This window comes from Stylophora pistillata, chromosome 1 (assembly GCF_964205215.1).
Source record: "Stylophora pistillata chromosome 1, jaStyPist1.2, whole genome shotgun sequence".
Classification (NCBI taxonomy): Eukaryota; Metazoa; Cnidaria; class Anthozoa; order Scleractinia; family Pocilloporidae; genus Stylophora; species Stylophora pistillata.
The window spans coordinates 16,910,980-16,930,224 of record NC_142519.1 but is presented as its reverse complement, the minus strand read 5'-3'; the positions used below and the strand labels follow the sequence as shown (position 1 = coordinate 16,930,224).

Here is a 19,245-nt window from a genome sequence, read left to right as displayed (position 1 = left end):
TGCGAAAATATTTTATGGCCGCTTTCAATGAAATCCAACAGGTTTAAATAAGGTGATCGAAATGTCACCCCGAGTATTTATCACGGAAAGCTGCGAAGCCCTCACGCGAACTTCTTAACACGGTCACGGTGGATATCTGAACAATTGGCTAAAAGATCTAAAAATATATGTCCAGGGCAACCACCAATATTCTTGAATTGAACGGACTCCTCGTAAAAATATGCAGCTCCTGTTATTCCCCGGTTTGGTTAACCATATACGATAGAAAATAACCACAGTCATCTCTCTCGTGGCATTTAATCACTTTAATTGACTCAGGAAAGAGATTATAATCTTAAAACATAACTTATTATCCGATAAAATCTTAAGCGACAACAGTCATGCTAGGATTTTAAAGGAATTATTTCAGTGCACGTAAACTAAGACACTACCAGGTCGAGATTCGGTCAATGACTAATGGACTGTCTGAACGCCCGTCTGGGTGTTAGTTTTCTCTATAGCCATTAGCTCAGCCCAAAGCAGCTAGCCACCTACTAAGAGACCGCTTGTTCACTGACAAATTTTGTAATACACTACTAAGGCAAATTACGCCGAATACAAGGTTAACGAATGTCACCTATTCACTCGAATGTCCCCGGTCATCTAATATAAAGAATAAATTCTAGGTTTTCGCTGATAGCGTGTTTCACGCCCTCTCTCACGATAGAATCCCCGCTGGTAGCAAGCGCTTCCGCCTGAATACAAACAAACACAAAAACAAGCCCGGAAATAACTTCATTGACCACGGAATTTTCCATGAATTTCCTGTACGCGTGCGCACACAACCGTGCTTTTGTTTTAGCTTTCTTGTCGTTCTACACCTCACAGTTTTTTCTGTTTGTTTTTGTTTTTTTGCCTATGAATCCTTTGATTTCGTTGAGTTTCCTTACGTACTTTAACTTCCCCTAACTTTATTTCAGTCGACTTAACCGATTAACTCTCTCGTTCGTAACACGACATAGAAAAGGGTTTGAGTTTTAATGTCGGATACCACCATAGTTCAGTACTATGATACCACTGGTCGCCCAGTATGACAAACGCACCGCAACCGCACGGCAACCGCATGGCAAACGCAGTTCAGATGTTATCTAGCATTTTTGAATTATTTTTCGCTTTTTCCTTACTGTATAAATTTAGTCACTAGGTCTATAAATATTTTTCGAGACCACTCCCTACATCATAAAACGATTTTGATCAGTGGAATTACCGAAAATGTGTAGCTACTAAATATAAATATCGACCTGAGCGTGCCATCCTTTTCGAAGTAACTAAACGATCAAACACATGAGCGAGCTTTGGGGTGGCTTAATGGCGAAAAAGAAGAAACAGACAGTTACACTTGTTGATAAGTCACATGTTTCAAATCTGTATAAACTTTTTGATAAAGCTGAAGAGGGTAGCCGTAACTAAACAAGCTCTATGGTCGAAAAGTCTCGAGTTTTCCTTTCCTCTACTTATATTTTCAGATTTATATGCGCGTTTCAGTTCTTTCGAATGTTTTGTGCGATAGATGTTGTTTTCCTTTAAAATTGTCCTGCAACTTGCCATTAATTGATCTCCTTGGGTATGTACGACCTTTGACCGTTGTGCTCTCCGCAGCTAATCTGGCACAGCCAGCGTTCCGCCTGGTCTCCAAAGCTGCAGTTTTTTTTGGCCAGCGGTACTGTTCCAGAAAAATAGAGCCCACGAGCTTCGGCGATGGTCAGAGGGTTCCAAAAGTTCACTCTCCCCGCGCTTTCTCTGAGGACGACGCTGCACGCGCGAATCAGATAACGTCATAATTCCCAACTGTATTGACGGAAGAACTGCCCACTACATTATGGATAACATGGCATCCCACTCGAGAAAAAGGGCAATTCCTCCAGGACTTGTGGAGCTGCTTGAAGGATTCGTCCTGGTAATTCTACGAGACAAGCCAGAGGACTGGCTGGAGTATGCTGTTGAATATTTTTCTTCTGCAAGCAGGAGGAGGAATTCTCTAAAAGCACATGGAGCGAGCGTTGAAGACCTAGGAGTGCACTTTTTCACGGCTACAGACTGGAATGGGCTAGTCTAAACAATCCTTACGAGGGAATCTGTACTTTGTGATTATAGTGAACTGTTATATCAGTATGTTAGCATAACATTAATAACTATAAATAGATTATTTTCTTTATCGAGCTGGAGGGGCTAGATGAATCCCGCGGTTAAGCTATCATTTTTAACTCCTGATAGACAGCACGAGCATACTGGAAATCTATCATGTCAATAAACCTGCTGGGGTCATAAAATGAGCCTAAAACCAACAAACGATTTTTACACTGAATTCACTGCTGTTTTATTCGTCCTTTCATTACAGCGTTAACAGTTGAGCATTTCATTTTCCTTCTCTCTTCTTGCTCAGTACTGCCTCTTTAGCAGCCCTTCTCCGCTCTACAGTCAGCATTTCAGCCCGTTTGACACTCTTAGCGTGAGGGTTCAGCTTCATCAGCACGTTCAAATTCTTGAGCGGATTCTTCTTGCGGATTGCTCGGCGGGTCTTTCTGGGTCTACAAAATCAATTTTAATTACTATTTGCATCAAGATCAATACCTCAGTTTAACTCGCCCTTTCAACCGGAAGGCACTAGATAACATCGACCTAAACCAGATGAGTAGTAGTAGTAGTAATAATAATAATAATAATAACAATAACAATAACAATAACAATAATAATAATAATAATAATAATAATAATAATCCACTTAGCTCCATAGCGGTGCTATATCTACCTAGGGAGAAAGGAGGACGGGGACTACGAGCCATTGAACAAGAGTATAAGCTGATCAAGATCAAAGCAGCAGTTAAGCTCTATGAAAGTCTAGACCCCAAGATGAAATCTGTGCAACAGTTTGAAGAATGTGCTATAGTCAAGGGATTCTCCTCTCTTATCACTGACTCGAAGAAGTTTGCACAAGAACTGGATATAACTTTGAACTTGAATACCACTGAACCGTCATGTAGCCTAACAGAAGAACCAGAGATAGCTACCAAAGATATGCACACCAAGAAGCATATTAAGAAAGTTGTAAATGAGAAACTAGTCGAAGATCAACAGTGGCAAGGAAGTCTTTTAAAAGCAAGATGGCAAGATGATCAACTGAGCCTTGAAAATTGTTTTGCATGGCTTAATAAATGGCAATGTGCTCCTACCCACTGTATCGCAGGCATTATGGAACTGTACGAACAGCTCACACCAACAAGGGTCTACATGGCCTACAAGACTGGAACAACGGACAAGAACGATGTCAAATGTAGAATGTGTGGCGAAGGTCCTGAGAGCATGGCACATGCACTTGCTGGATGTCCATCATTAGCTCAGTCCAAGTACTTAGAAAGGCACAATTTTGCTTTGAAAGTGTTCTTCTTTGAGATGCTCAAAGACCTAGAGCTCGCTGATTGTACTCCGCCATGGTTCTCAGATGTGAAGCCCAAACCTCTTTATAAGTCACCTGATGCTGAGGCATACTGGGATGTACCTGTATATGCTGATCATACATACGTACAATCTAATCGTATAGATGCACGTTTCATCGACCACAAAAACAAGAAGGTACTTGTGGTGGAAATGAGCTGCCCTTGGATCAACAACAGAGACAAGAAAGACAGAGAAAAGACCAAGAAGTATGGAGCACTTAGACTTGAGCTGACAAAACAACACCCAGGATACAAGATCTCACAAGTAAACGTCATTATAGATGTACTTGGAGGATGGTCTAAAGCCATGGAATCTGAAATGAAGGGCTTCTTTGGTACAAAATACAAAGAAATATTTCTGAGAATGCAGAAAGCTGTATTAAGTAGCACTCTGAACATTGCAAGATCATTTAAACTGGTTACAGCGTAAGAATTTTAATGACATTATGATTTGGTTTTTATGAACAGGATTTTATGAACATTTTAAGTTAAGGATATTTTAAGAACCGAACAGTAAATCATGAACATTTAAAAAAAGAAAAAAAAAATTATCTTAGTATTGGGCCAATTAACACTTTTATCGTTTTTTATTGATCATTTATATTTAAGTAGTATTAGATATTATTATAGTTAACAGTCCTGTCATGCAGATAGGTTACGAATTTTCGCCCTATCTTGCCTAGCTCACTAGCATCCAAACGTGTATACTGCATTATAATAATAATAATAATAATAATAATAATAATAATAATAATAATAATGATAATAATAATAATAATAATAATCAGTTTAACGTGGAGAAACACTAAGCTAGAAGCTAGCTTACAGGTTTTCCATCTAACAACTGAAACAAATAATTCAAATTGAAAATAACATTATTAAGAATCCCAACTGGCCGAAGGCAAACCAGTTGGCTATATTACAAGCATGGCCGAGGATTCGAAACTCGGGGCTACTGTGAAACAAATCTAGGTAGTGGCCAGGGCGGGACTTGAGCCCGGAAGCAGCGCATTGCAAGTCCGACACGCTGACCACTCGACCATGCTGCCTTCTGAGTCATCGATATGTCAGCGGTGTCTTACAAAATGAACCCTCGACCTTCGCTCATTTGATCGATCGCTGCTAGAATGTTGATTTGAGTTTAAAAAGGGTCAATTTTTGACATTAACAGTTTATATCATTATATATTATTATTATATTATCATATTATCAATCAAATGAGCAGAAGTCGAGGGTTCATTTTGTAAGACGCTGCTGACATATCAATGACTCATCTGATTTAGGTTGATGTTATCTAGTGCCTTCCCTTTCAACCCCAACAGATCTGATTGGTATCTCTCCCAGCGAGCTGCTATAATTTTCTATTAACCTTTGACACCCTAACATCGGTATACAAATTCTCCATACTGTTCTTAAGGTGCTGACAAAGAGAATTGCTTAACAATGAAAGCTTGATCATTTCCTTTATTCTCGTGACCTCCATATGCGATCCAAGGGGTGATAATTGTAAGGAGGAATCAGATTTTAGTCACTCTTAAGAGGGTCTAAGGATTAATGGAGCTAAAAGAAAATCATTCTACATTTATTTTAGATAACTTCCTCTAACAAATAACTTTATCCCTTCTTATGAACTCTTTGCTTATGACTTTTTTACTCTGTTAGGAGAGGGTACATCTGCATATGTGGGATATACAACGCCACTACTACATGCAATTGTGGGAATAGGGTAACTTAAACAAAATTTACTAATCATGTTATGAGAAGTGAACTCTAATTCCAATTAATCAAGTTATATCAATGCCTATAACCAAGGCAAGCACAGGTGAAAAAGATGTGTGAAATTCTGTAAGTGAGCCTAGAAACAACAGCTGCACTTGGGATAGTTGCAACACCGAGAATGGAGCATGTAGAAAATGTCTTCCATCAATATTGGAAATTCCCCACTAAGAATTTTCATGAGAACTATCAAAATGGAACCATACAAGTCTCATCACACATAAAGAGAGTAGTCCGCTTAACTTTTATACCATACAGGCTGGTTAACAGCACAAATTTGAAATTTCTACATTCATTCCTCAATCACCAAGCTAACACATCACTTTACATGCAACTACAATCTAATTGTTACTTACCCAGCAGGTCTGATAACAGACTGGACCTCCTCACTGTTGATGAGGCGATTGAGGTCAGCATTGCTCATGATTGTTTTGGGAAGACTTTAAAAGGTGAAAAACGAAACTTGTGTCAGTTAAATATAAGCATTCAGTATAATCATTATGACAATCTCTTGAGATCACAAGATAACACTTAAATTTGCAATAATGGGTGAATCTAGCCAAGCAACTCAAAACCCCTGAACCAATTCCAGCCTTCTGGAAACCAGTCATTGCAAACAAGTCTTAAAGACTCCTAAACACTTTTAGTAGAAAGAACAATGACAGGCACTAGTATTGGTGATCTACCATTTTAGCAAATGTTTTATAGTCAGCAACCTTGTCAGCTATAATGTGCCAGAAAATCTTGTCTCAAGGCTCAAGTGAAATCAATGAGCTTTGAATCTTTCAATCTTATATGCAGTGAGCAACACTTGTCTATGGCTGGCCATTTGTAGCAATATTCAATAATTCTTTCATTCAACTGCAATTTGACCGTTCAATTCAGCCCCAATTCAACCATTCAACACTCCCATTCAACCATTCAACCCCAATTCAACTATTCAACCCCATTCAATTATATAATCCCAATTCAATCATTCAATCACGCATTCAACCATTCAATCCTGCATTCAACTGGCGGATTGGGGAACCTAGCACGAAAGATAGCCAAGCTGGAGCCTGAAACCTAAGTTATCACAGAAAGCAAGATAGCAGCAGATGCACAGAAATTTGAGCTAACAGAAATACCTACAACTCAGTTCTGTAAGATTCCTTTCGAGGTGGAACCATTGGAAAAGCATGCTGTAACACTTGACAAAACAATCTCCTTTTTAAGAAGGCTGGAAGATTGTTTCCAGTTTGAAGATAACGAGAAAACACAGTTGCAAAAATTACATCCGCTTTTGATGATATTTTACAAGGCTGGAACCATTTATTGTCTCTAGCTTCCATTATCACAACATCTGTCGCTAACTTGGGCTCAGACAGACAAGCAAATATTTCTTCACCCGGGAGGCCATCGTACAACATATCTTCTGAAATACTTGAGGAACTTCTGCAAAGAACTTTGGGAAACCACAGGCAACTCATCTTAGTGTGTATCTCGAGCCAACAAAAGTTTTCGGTCTTTTTAATTCAATTTTTATTTAATTCTTTTATTGAACCTGTCCGAAGAAATATGTTACAATACTACAACTGTCAATCGAAGGAATATTTACTGGGTACAATATTTCCAAGTTAACATAAAAGACGTATTAGGACGTCTTTCGTGTAATTGTGCCAGGTTACTCAGTCCTGCAACCATCATGTCTGAATGCGGGATTGAATGGTTGAATGCAGGATTGAATAGTTGAATTGGGGTTGAATAGTTGAATAGATTCTTGAATAGTTGAATAGATTCTTGAATGGTTGAATGGGGGTGTTGAATGGTTGAATTGGGGTTGAATTGAACGGTTGAATTGCAGTTGGATGGTTGAATGAAAGAATTATTGAATATTGCTACAAAAGGCCTGCCATACTTGTCACAATCCATTAACTTCAACTTCACAAAAATTAAATGAAACTTGTCTCACTTGAAATCCTTCTTTTCTGTGGATGGTTTCTTTCCTGTTCCATACAAGGCATCAAGCTTCTCAATTGCACCCTTGCTCCAGATACAAAACCTAAGGGAAAAATCACAACAAAATAAACTGAAAATCTGTATCATCCACGATGTCCCTAAAAATTATATGACAGATTCCAAAAGCAGAGGTTAAATGTGTGTTGACTTTAAGATTGTACAAGCTGTGGTAATGAGGAGAAAAATAAGCTCGTGTTCTTGATATTTATCTTGTGTCCTCTTACCTGCCCAAGTGACCACCAGGGCAAAGCTTCAGAAGATTCAGACGATCCACTGACAAGATATCAACACCAGGTAAGTTGCGGAAAGCCTTTTTCACTCCATGATCTTCATTGTAGATGATGAGGGGCCCTTTGCGCATCACAGTCCTGCGGTTACGCATCTTACCCTGATTGCAAATTCAAAATAAATATTACCAAGAACTGATACAAGTGTAAAAGAGAGGAGATCTACTTAAAAACATAGGCATGCTACGCATGCAGGAGTTATTTTTTTGGATACGTGGGTTGAAATGTGTAGTGTTTTAGTTAAATAAATAAATAAACTTTAGTAGCTAACACAATTACTGGTAACCCAGTAGTTTACATTGTGGGCTGTATTAAAAAGAATTGTAAAAACTAGATTATCAAGAACAGCATGCACATAAATATATTCAAAACGTTCTAGAGATAGTAAAATGTTCACAATCTGAATTACTTTGTAAAAAATTGTTCACTAAAAGTTTCTTAAAATTGCTTTCATCTGTAACAGTTTTAAATTTGTCGTCCAGACGATTCATAAAGTAAGTGGCACTCACATGAAATGTTCAAAGGCATGTGTTGGAGCGACATTTCGGCACGGCGAGATGATCATTGAAAGAAGTTCGCCTATTATAAGAATGGGTGCTTTTTGCATAAGTTTTATAGCTTGTAAAATAATGCAGACACTCTCCGTTCACAATTTCGAACATCATGCACAATTTCTTCATGCATTATTACATCATCAATTAGCATCCATTGTAGTTTCTTGAACATTGGAACCGAGTTATTGTGAAAACTAGCATCTAATATTAACCTACTACAACATTTCTGCACTTCAAGTATTCTTAACAATTGGTCATCAGGGGCGTTACCCCAAACCGAACAGCAATATTCAAAGACAGGCTTAATAAGCGCATTAAATAACAATTTTCTGCAGTGGAGGTCAAGGTAGCCATTCGCTCTTTTAACAGATAAATTCTAGAGTTCAGCTTCCTAATCAAGTATTCAATGTGGTTGTGCCAGCTAATGTGCTTGTCAATCTTGACGCCTAAGAGTTTTTCATCCTCCTTCTTCTTCTAAAATTTGAGTCTACATGGCACCCTCCAGAATTTGATACTGTTTTGTGTACATACTGGTATAAGTCCAAGTTAAAAGCCTGCCAAATATTTTTCCCAAAGTCCGAACAGTTCACGAGATACAGTGGTTCGAGTTGTTGATGCAGCAGCAGAGATAAACGAGGACTTTGGAACTGATTACAGCACTCATCCAAGCATTCAGGCCATACTAATTAAGCATTCTTCAAACATGATGACAAATTTCAATTTTGAACTTACTAACTCAAAGCAAATGAAGAAGTTTTTGTCAGAAATGAATACGCGTAAATCCTGCGGCCATGACCTTATACCTCCATGATTGCTGAAAGATTCTGCATCCGTGGTATCAGAGCCTCTTGCAAAATTATTGAACTGTTCAATCAATCTAGGTCACTATCCTTCACGCTGAAAAATGGGGCAAGTGACCCCTTTATTTAAGAAGGATGAGGGATTTTGTAAAAAGAACTATAGACCCGTATCTGTTCTTTCGGGCCTCAAAGGCTTTCGACAGTATCCCTCATGCTCTCTTGCTTGCCAAACTCAAGGCTTATGATCTTTGCGAGATGAGCATTGGACTCTTGAGAAGCTACCTTTTTGCAAGAATACAGCGCCTAGAAATTGGAGACACATTTTCTGAATGGGAGTTAGTGAGAAGAGGGGTCCCCCAAGGAAGTGTCCTTAGCCCAATATTTTTCAACATGCACATCAATTATTTATTCTATCACATTGAGCAGGCAAATTTGAATGCCTATGCCGATGATCAAAAGTTGCACTCGTCTGAAAAGGACCTCGAAATGCTAAACACACGGCTGGAATACGAACTTGGAATTGCTAACAGTTGGTATGACGATGAAATGGCATGATTGTAAATCTAGACAAGCATCTGGCAATGGTGATTGGTGCGAATAGTGAATCTGAATTTTCTTTTCCTGTCAAACTCCGACAACTCACTAAGCGCTTTTGTAAATCGGACCTAACTATCAAACTAGTTTTCACTTCTTTTAAAATTAAAAACATGTTCAGTGTTAAAGATCGTACTCCTGATCCTCTAAAATCCATGGTAGTTTATCAATTTTCATGTGTGGGATGTAATTACCGTTATATTGGCGAAACTAGACGCCACTTCTCTACTAGGATAAAGCAGAACACGGAAAGCGATAAAAACTCGCATATTTTTAAGCATTTCAACATATCTCCTTCTTGTAAGAACAAATACTCCCTTTCTTTCTTTAGTATTCTGGATTCTGCTAACAACTCAATTGATTTAAAGCTCAAAGAAGCTTTCTTATATAAATAAGATAAAACCCGAAATTAAAAATTACAGCATTATAACACTCTTCTAGCGTTTTAGTTCACACCTTTGATGTTTGGTGTCATGTTGTAATTAGTACCCGCTTTTGTATTACATCATACTGTAATACAATATAAATATTCTATTCATCTACTTGTCTGTTATATAATTACTCATGTTCTGTTACTCATTGATTGGAGATGGCATAAGCATGCCGAAACATGTCTCTCAAAAAAGTTGCCTATTTCTTACAATATTTGAGCTTTAATTGTCACATCTCACAGATGTGATTTAAGGTTAATAAACAATTTGGTGTTCTCAGGAGCATAGCGTCCTATACGCATATACGCACGTGCGTACTTCAAGTGACCAGAAAAGTTTGAAATTTTCAGCAAATGTTTCTATTTTTACTCTAAGTTTACTTAGGTTTCTCGACCATATGTACTTGTGCGTACTTGAAAAAGTGACCACGCTACGCACCTGGTTCTTAAGAGATTTAAAAACATTATTACCAGTCATGTAATGTTGCGTTTATATAAAGCTTTTATTCTACTACACTTTCAATATTGCTCTCTTGCAAGTACAATACAAGTGCAGTACATTGATTCATTTACCCGTTTGGCTGATAAGTATCACCTCTTCGCATGGCTGCTGACTTTGCACATTGCAGACTTTTAAGCCTTGCTTGGAGACCAAAATAATCCATTTTAAAGGACAATGGTCATACAGAAGAAGACATTCTTCAACTTCGCTTGGTCCTTAAGTTAACATTAACGCGAGCTTAGTAAAGTTAATGCTAAACGACGTCTTGAATGCTAGAAAAACAGTAGCCGAACAAAACTACATTGACGCTGATTGATCGACTGTGTCAAATTCAGCATTGCTTCACTGGAATTTACCCCTCAATGATAATAACTCAGTTATTAAAGTAAGGCAGGAACAACGCAGTTCCTTTCCTCTGAATTATATATTTAGGAAATGTTTCATTCGTTATTTTACTGAAAACACACTATTCAGAAATATGGCGTTACTGAAGTGCCACAAAAGTTACATGAGTGCCAGGTTACAGTAGTGCCATAAGTTACATAAGTGCCATTAAAGTTACAAAAGTGCCACTGTAGGTTACACGAGTGCCACAGTAAGGTTACAAAAGTGCCTTTACGTCTCTCTCTCTCTCTCTCTCTCTCTCTCTCTCTCTCTCTCTCTCTCTCTCTCTCTCTCTCTCTCTCTCTCTCTCTCTCTCTCTCTCTCTCTCTCTCTCTCTCTCTCTCTCTCTCTCTCTCTCTCTCTCTCTCTCTCTCTCTCTCTCTCTCTCTCTCTCTCTCTCTCTCTCTCACACGCACGCACGCACACACCAGAGATAAGAAGTTTTTAATAAGTCTTTCTCAAGTCATCTAAAACAGTTTTTTTATATATTTTTGTTAGCCACTTGTTACTACAACAGAAACCTCAAAGGGAAACGGGGAACTGGTATACATGCAAATGCCTTAAGTTCCAGGAATGACCTGTAGTTGTCCAATAATTTTGGTACCTGCTAGTGATACAGCAATGACAGCATAAACAATTGCGCTCATTTCACATTCCTGTAAATGAAATACACAGAGGAACAAGAAAATATAGGAATGGATTGTTTCTAAACCATTTAGGCAGTGTATTCAATGGCTAATGTCACACATGTAGCAAGGAACTATCAGAGGCAAATATTCTGGTAGATTTGATTGCATCATCAAACTGACATGCATGCACCAATTAAACACTGGCATTTAAGCTGTGAAAATCTGACAGGAATGAAAAAATACCGATTGAATAATACCAGTAAGATAAAAAATACACTGAAAGTCCATGTGAGTAGATATCATGCCTATAATATTACAGCTAAAGATATGGATAAAGATTAAAAGTATTCTCTGCTTCGAAAGTTGAATTTTGTGACTTTAATTTACATGTGTGGATGTTCAATGAATTTCCAAAATAGAGCAACTTTCTCAACACTCTGCAGGTGATTCCTTTTTAAAGTATTTTTTCCAAAATTTTAAAGTCAAGGTGCAGCTTATCTGCAAGTGCAGGTTGTACACCAGTGCTTATAGTAAGTGAGCCAGTCTAACAATCAAATAAATTGAAGCCATTCTTACTTATGAATAGAAGCTGGGTTAAGGGTGCTGTTTTCTTGCACAAAACACTTCACCCTCACATTATGGGTGTAAGCAAACTACCAGAAGAGTCTGATGGAAAGCTGGGGGGGGGAGGGGTGGGTGAACCATATGCATCCCATCCAGGGAGGACAAACTATATTTGAGTCATTTTATGCCATGGAAATGGATGCAAGCTTTTTTCATGTGGTCCACTCAGCTTGAGGGATGATTGAACTCACATTGCCATCAAACAATTTCTGTACCTCAGTTTCATTATTTCTAGTTAACAATCCTTTACAGTCCTCTTGTGGTGTCATACTGCCTGCTGGGCAAATCTGCTCCTTATCACAAGGCGATGGTGGTGAGCTTGGCCACTAAAACACATGCAATAAAAGCATTCAATATATGGCAGTGAAGAAATACATTCATGATATCAATTATCATTTTCAGTAAGTTCAATCCACAAGAGGCATCAACTCCTCACCTCTGGCCTCTTTCAATACCCACTCAATGCAACTATGACTTTTCTTTTTTTTTTAATCAAATCTAGCATGGGATCTAACCCTTTCATCCCTAGGATCTCATTAGTAATTCTCCTTACCATCCACATACAATTCTTATAATGTTAGTTTGCAGAATTTAGTCTGTCTTGGTCACTTATGGAATTTACAGGGTTAATGATCTTTTAATGGGAACTCTTCTAGTCTATGTCCATAATGTTCGCTTGATAAGAAATATTATATATACAGGGCTAAAAAGTTATTAAAAAGGTTGAAAACAAATGTTTTCAGCTGTTTGCCATCATCAGGGTTGAAGGTGTTGACCGTCTGTACATACATATATATCTTATATATATATATATATATTTTAATTACTGATTCTCATGAAATTCTATTGTTCTCTCTCTGCATTAAATTAACCATTGTAGTCTTTAAGATGACAAAACAACTGTATGAGGAAAACCGAGGTGGTCCTTTTTGTTAGCAGGGAAATTATCAGGGGTAATATAATTAAACACGCTAAATAAGCATGCCATGCTGCAATATCAAAAATATTGCAGTGCGCAGGCTGCAATATTAAAAATATTGTAGTGTGCAGGTTACAATTATTAAAAATATTGCTTCTTCCACTCCTCAAAGACTTTCAAAACCCACACCCATTTCGGGCGGCTGGTGTCTGAAACCCAACTTTTGTCAAATTTCTCGCATTCTGAAGCTGTAATTGGCATTCTAAATCTTTGCTCTATTAAAAAAAGAAAATGGAAATGCTGCCTTTAGAAGTCAATAAAGAATTAAAGCACTGACAGAAATGTCCAAACATTACACTACATTATCTTCGATTTCTGCTGAAATATCTGCCTTCATAGAGCTCTGTGTAATAAATAATCCTTCGTCTTCAGATGAATCCATCCTCTTTCCAAACCCAGGTTCCCACTGAGTAAAATGACTGAATTCTCTGGCTTATAAAGTATGCAAATTAGCAGTGTTACACACCTTGCACAAATTAATTCCATCATTAGAACTGTTTTGAACAACTACAACAACGAGCTACAATAACAACCCTCGGCACAATTAAAATCTAAGATATATTAATCCCAACAAAGAACAGTAGCAATGAGCATCACAATTATCACACATAGGTGTAACTAAAATCGAAGATCCAACACAGACACAGAACAATAGGATTTCATGGGGATCAATAATTATAATTGATAATTACTTCTGAAATCAGCACATGGCATTATGAGAAATATTGCAGCCAGCTGAGGCCATAGGCCTCAGCTGGCTGCAATATTTCTCATAATGCCATATGCCTCAGTAATTATCCATTAAGTATCATACATATATATCTCATATCGGGAATCACATAAGATATATATGTATGTACAGACGGTCAACAACTTCAACCCTGATGATGGCAACCAGCCAAAAACGTTTGGTTTTAACCTTTTTAATAACTTTTTAGCCTTGTATATATAATATTTCTTCTCATCTAATAAATACCTTCCCTCCTTAAAAACTGTTTGGAAGATGTTGTTCATGCATGTTCAATTGACAGCAAGATAATCTATCAAACATTTTTGCCTGCTAGTGGATGCTCTTAATGCATCACATAGCTGAATATGCCCCAACAAACTTGAGAACTCAAAGTAATTTTTCAACTGTGACAATGTTCTAATTCCCCAATTTTTAAAACACATGGTTCTGAATCACAGGCAGCCCACGTGTTCTGTCTATGATTGTAGAGCTAACATGAACTTTAACAGCACATGTGAATGCCTAAAATCCAATCTAAATTTGTTCTTATAATTGTGCAATATTCAGGGAATATCGACTTCCGTAACTAAAGAATAATTTATACCAATGGACAAAGGGATTGATTTCATAGCAAGGACATTTTGGCTCATACTACTCCTATTGCCTTTAAACCCTGAAATCACACACAGTATGCTTGGGATGCCTGTAATGCCTGTGCTCCAATATAGAGGTAATGACATTCATTGTTCAATTAAGTGTAATTCAAGATGGAAGAGCATTACACCATTGTTACATATTAAGAAGATAGTTCAAAAACAGCACCACAAACAACTTAAAAATCAACATTTCACTCAACAAATATTTCTCATGGTGAGTATTTCTTAAATACTCTGCTTTCATGATGAAAAGAACATTTTGAAGATGTTAGTTGACCATGATTTGGTGCAAAACCTGCTTGATTCTCTGTCCTTAATAAGCTCTACAGAAACTGTTCACTTTTAACAGGAACAGAAAATTCACATCTAGAAAGATATGTGCCCAAGCTTTTGAGCAACTGAAGGCTACTGTTGTGTCATAAATGACAGATGAGAGAAAAACATGGTTGACTTACAGGACAGTAATATCTTACTGGGCACTCTACACAAGATGTTTGTCCAGTTTTTAATTGATAATATCCATCCTGACAAGACTGGCAAACCTTAGAGCCTGAGGAGGCTTTGAATGAACCTGAAAGAACATAAATTTATTTATTTTTTATCAATGTTATGGTAAATAATAACAAGACTCAAAATAAATTATTATCATGACAGACCTTCTGATAGGGTGCAATAAAAAAAATGTAAATTGTGTGATTTCTGTCAGTAAATTGTGTGGCTCAGTGGCTCTGAGGACAGGGAGACTTTTACATACAGTTATCTCAGTTTCATCATAAATAAGCAAACAACAACAAGAACTCACAACAAAAACAAAAAAGAAAAAAAAGGCAAATTAAGAAACCACATACCTTTTGGACAATATGTACAATTTACTGCACCCATATGACCTGCCTCTTGGCCAGGTGGGCAAGCAAAACACTTGGTACAGCCAGTGGTGCTTTTGTTTTTTGTTTGTTTGTTTCATTTTTAATAGAAAAAAAGAACAGTGAAACAAATGAGTTACAAGTCACTTCTGAGGAAACATTAATTTGGTTGCTTATCCATCAAACTGTAGTATTGAAACAATTATTATTTCACTCATGGCAACTAGTAGCTACTGCTATACTGTCCCAAACTTCTAACAGTACTGTAACAATAACTACTAAGTACTACAAAGCAATAATAACATGTGAAAAGCATCATCACCTTCACCATCACATAAATAATTGTATTTAAATTTTGAGCATGTGAAATACCCTTTATAAAAAATACAAAAAAAAGAGTAAGCTATAGAGCACATGGCACTTGTTTTCCTCTAAAAAATTATCTTCCAAAACATTTATACTGACATTTAGTATAATTGATATGACACTGATCTATTTCTATTAGACTACTTTAACAGAAATTGCAAAGTCATTTGTTAATATTATTTAAATATTGATCAATACCTTACTGAACTATAGAGTAAAATATTTGAGATACAACCATACTTTTGTACAGGTGGAAGGGATATTACACCAGACTCTTTCTCACATGGGGTAAGATTGTTTTGCTAGTAATTTACCTCTGATCACATTTTTCAGGATTGCATACAATACAGTACAATACAATACAAACAATATTCTTTATTTAACGAAGGTGACATAATTAACCCAATGAGTTATCCAACTTACGGCCTTCACAACAAACCCACCATCCTGCCCCAGGGGAGGACATCCATCACACAGTAATCTCGTGTGTGGGAAATTAACGTACCCAACCCTGCAGGAGACGGGACCTCCATTTATTCTTCCCTATCTGAGAAGACTAGAATATCTAACCATTTCTTGATGTTGTAGAAAGGCAGCAAATTCTTCTCAATTATTTTAAGACCTTGAGTGTTAATCTAGCCGGAGCTCGAACCCTCGACCTCCTGCACAACAGTCCAGTGCACTATCCATTGGGCTAACTTGGCGGTGGCATATGTAGATTGTGACTATTTTTTTTTAACACGTTTGGAAGAGCAAAATCAAATGATTGGATGCCACTAATGGTGTTGTCATGGCAATCCATTTCCCTAGACTTAAGTCCTTGACTCCACCTAACTAGGGAATCTATGGCATCAACCTCACCCTTATTTTTCATTGAGGAGTTCAGAGGTTATTGGACATCTACATGTACACTGTATACTATCAATTACTGAAAAACTACAAGTTACATACATGTAGCTGCCTAACATACCTCTGACATAGCTGCACAAAGATATCAATTTAATCTTCTGTGTTTATTTAGATCAAAGACAATTTTAGGATACACGTTCGAGAGCAACGCAACTTTCATCATACTTGAGACAGAAACTGCTGTCTTTTGCAGAAGTGACTTGCAGAGCCTCCTTGTACATGTAAGGACATTAGTTTAATTTCAGAGTCCTTTACAGCACTCACAAAAACCTACACCGATCAACCCAAGCCCCTAAAAAAGGTCATTAAAATTAATTTTTCATTTAGGTGAAGCCCATTGTTCGCCACATAGCCACAGAAAAGTTGGTGATCAGCAATCGAAAATATTCATATTAAGCTTCTTCCTTTCCACTTTCACTTGATAGGTCCCATTCTTGCTGCATTTGAGAAATGGCCAGGACTGGGAAAGTGAATCACCTTTATGAGGCTGGTTTGTCTGGATTTGTTTCAGAAGCTTTTTTAAACTTTGAAGCAGTCACTCGTCCTGCTCTCTGCTCAAACCCAACTTTAACGTTTGACTGACCTCTTGTCAATTCTTCAATGGTTTCTGCTTCTTTAGCACTCATCTCCAGCTCATTAAAAAAAATTAATGCTTTTTCTGACTTTTGAAGTAGATACTGAAAGTCAAAATCTAAATGCTGATCATGGTACATATAATTTATAGCTCTGTTAATGGCTTTGGCAGAGGTCTGGTCTCATCAGGCACAAATGCAGCATTGTGAGGTGCAATACAGGAGGTTTTTTCCCTTATTTCAAAACGTTTTGAAAAAAAGTTGGCCTGTTCTTCTTTGGAAGTTACTTGAATGCTTGCCCTGTCAAGATCTGGGGTAGCACATGCCTGCTCACCCAAAGTACTAATCCCGTTTGCAGAAGAAAGATCCATTTACTCTTGCTGTAATAACAACTTTGTCAGTTCCAGCTACTGGTTTGATAAGCATTGTTATTAACCAGCAACCACAGTGTTCAGTCTAGAATTTAGTCAAAGTGGGTCATGTGTCCCACAGGGTATTTTTAATTGGGTCATTTTAAAAATGGTCTGGGTCAAACCATGACATTGAAACTTTGAAAAACTAACATCGTCCAAACTATCACCAATATGTTATAGTTTTCATGCTTTTCACAGTTTTGATTTGTTTATTGCAGTAAACAGTCAAATTATCATCATGTAGCTGAATTCTTATAATTTTAAAAAATGACAGGCCAATATCCTGAACAAAAGATGCCAAAAAACACCAAACATTTTTTTCATTTCATACTTTCTGATCACAAGTAACCATTTCAATTTCAAACCATGTTTGCTTTCAATGGAAAAGTTTTTCTTCACCATACTGTAGCCAAAGTGACCTCTTCACCATCCTTGATTGATAACGCAACATGTACAAAACATTGAAGTTGGCTCCAGTCCCTCTTGGAATTGCTAGGATTGCCTGACACAAAATGTACTCATACACACATAACCTGAAATGCCAGCCAGTTTTGCACACTCATTTCAGGCTAGTAAGCACACATTATTTGTTTTAATTTACTTTTTATCATTGCCTGCAGGTTTGGAAGTACATATAATCAAGGTGACTCGTTAATTTCAATTGGTTTTGTTTGTTTGTTTGTTTTTTTTGCATCAGTAGGACCCATGATCATTTCATTTTATGTCGGAAAAGACTATTCTGTGTCACTGATGTAAAAACATGGCCTAGATTGAACACTGCAACCAGAGATGAAAAATTTGTACAAGTCCATGGACTTGCATGCTTTCATTTGCCTCCCAGTAATCCACAAGGTCTGGAGCACCAAATCCACTAAATCCTTGCTACACTTCCACTTTTTAACATATACTGTATGGATCAAATCCACAAATAAGAGCTACATGTATCTTGCCTTGGCAGGACTCGTATGACTTCGATAATTATAAAAGTAACATTTACGCTCAAATAATTATGTGTCTGCCGAAGCCATATTGACTTTCTGGATGTTCACCAGCATGGTGGATGCAAGTTATGCAACAAAATTTGGTCACATGGTTGAAAATGAAGAATACTGAAAAGAGCCCACAATGATTGCATGTAATAGTCAGAGGTGGAAATTTAATAACATGCATTCCAATCAACAGTGAAGTCTATACAGTGTATACATATCAAAAGTTACACTGTAGTATACACCACACAGGTGAATAATGCTTTTCATATACACTGAATGGCTAGTCTGGAAGTGATTAGCCAGCACTATTCACCTCAACATACAGGGTCCAAAGTTGCGCTTTCCTGGTCGCCAATGCAACTAAACACTTTGCACTGGCGACCAGAATTTCACAACCGGTCGCCAGCGGGCGATTAACTATCATTTTCATGCTACGATAATTATACAGTCAAACAATAACTTTGATTTTCAGCCAAATCCATTAAATGTGTGGTTTGTGTTTCGCTGCAAAGGAAAAATTTTATTGTCACTTTTTGGCGACCACATTTTTCCATATGGCGACTGAAAAAAAATTTCCAGTCACCAGTTGGCGCCCGCCTAAAAAAGTTAATTTCGGACCCTGACATAGCTAAAGAGTGAAATTGTGCTTCAACATCTTAAAATCCAATATATTTTTGGTATCTTGACAGAATTGAGCTATTTTTTTTTGGTTTCTGT

At 37.4% G+C, this 19,245-nt stretch overlaps 3 protein-coding genes across 3 annotated transcripts in view; 1 reads left to right on the top strand and 2 right to left on the bottom strand.

Moving 5' to 3' along the window:
• Window positions 1-2,331: 2,331 nt before the first annotated feature.
• LOC111321255 (large ribosomal subunit protein uL4B) overlaps window positions 2,332-19,245 on the bottom strand; it is a 23,056-nt gene continuing 6,142 nt past the window's right edge. The window contains exons 4-7 of the mRNA XM_022924086.2: window positions 7,472-7,635; window positions 7,201-7,290; window positions 5,606-5,689; window positions 2,332-2,567 (exon numbers count right to left, since the gene is read on the bottom strand). Of these exons, the coding sequence (XP_022779821.1) occupies window positions 2,396-2,567; window positions 5,606-5,689; window positions 7,201-7,290; window positions 7,472-7,635 (510 nt within the window). The 3' untranslated portion in view covers window positions 2,332-2,395. The remainder of the gene's footprint in view (window positions 2,568-5,605; window positions 5,690-7,200; window positions 7,291-7,471; window positions 7,636-19,245) is intronic.
• On the top strand, window positions 2,668-4,239 carry LOC148741456 (uncharacterized). The gene has a single exon (XM_088733114.1). It carries the CDS (start codon window positions 2,668-2,670, stop codon window positions 3,901-3,903), a length of 1,236 nt encoding a protein of 411 aa, XP_088589240.1. The 3' UTR covers window positions 3,904-4,239.
• Window positions 9,737-19,239, bottom strand: LOC148741455 (uncharacterized). The gene is made up of 4 exons (XM_088761384.1): window positions 15,265-19,239; window positions 14,872-14,987; window positions 12,267-12,377; window positions 9,737-11,454 (listed from the first exon to the last, which is right to left on the bottom strand). Exons 1-4 carry the CDS (start codon window positions 15,296-15,298, stop codon window positions 11,359-11,361), a joined length of 357 nt encoding a protein of 118 aa, XP_088617510.1. The 5' UTR covers window positions 15,299-19,239; the 3' UTR covers window positions 9,737-11,358.

What these genes read in the sequence shown, in the direction of transcription:
- LOC148741455 (XM_088761384.1), bottom strand. Translation starts at nt 15,298, where the DNA reads ATGGGTGCAGTAAATTGTACATATTGTCCAAAAG. An exon ending in TTGTACATATTGTCCAAAAG is followed by an intron (nt 14,988 to 15,264) that starts GTATGTGGTTTC and finishes ATGTTCTTTCAG; the next exon opens with GTTCATTCAAAGCCTCCTCA. An exon ending in CAGTAAGATATTACTGTCCT is followed by an intron (nt 12,378 to 14,871) that starts GTAAGTCAACCA and finishes CATGTGTTTTAG; the next exon opens with TGGCCAAGCTCACCACCATC.
- LOC148741456 (XM_088733114.1), top strand. Translation starts at nt 2,668, where the DNA reads ATGAGTAGTAGTAGTAGTAATAATAATAATAATAATAACAATAACAAT.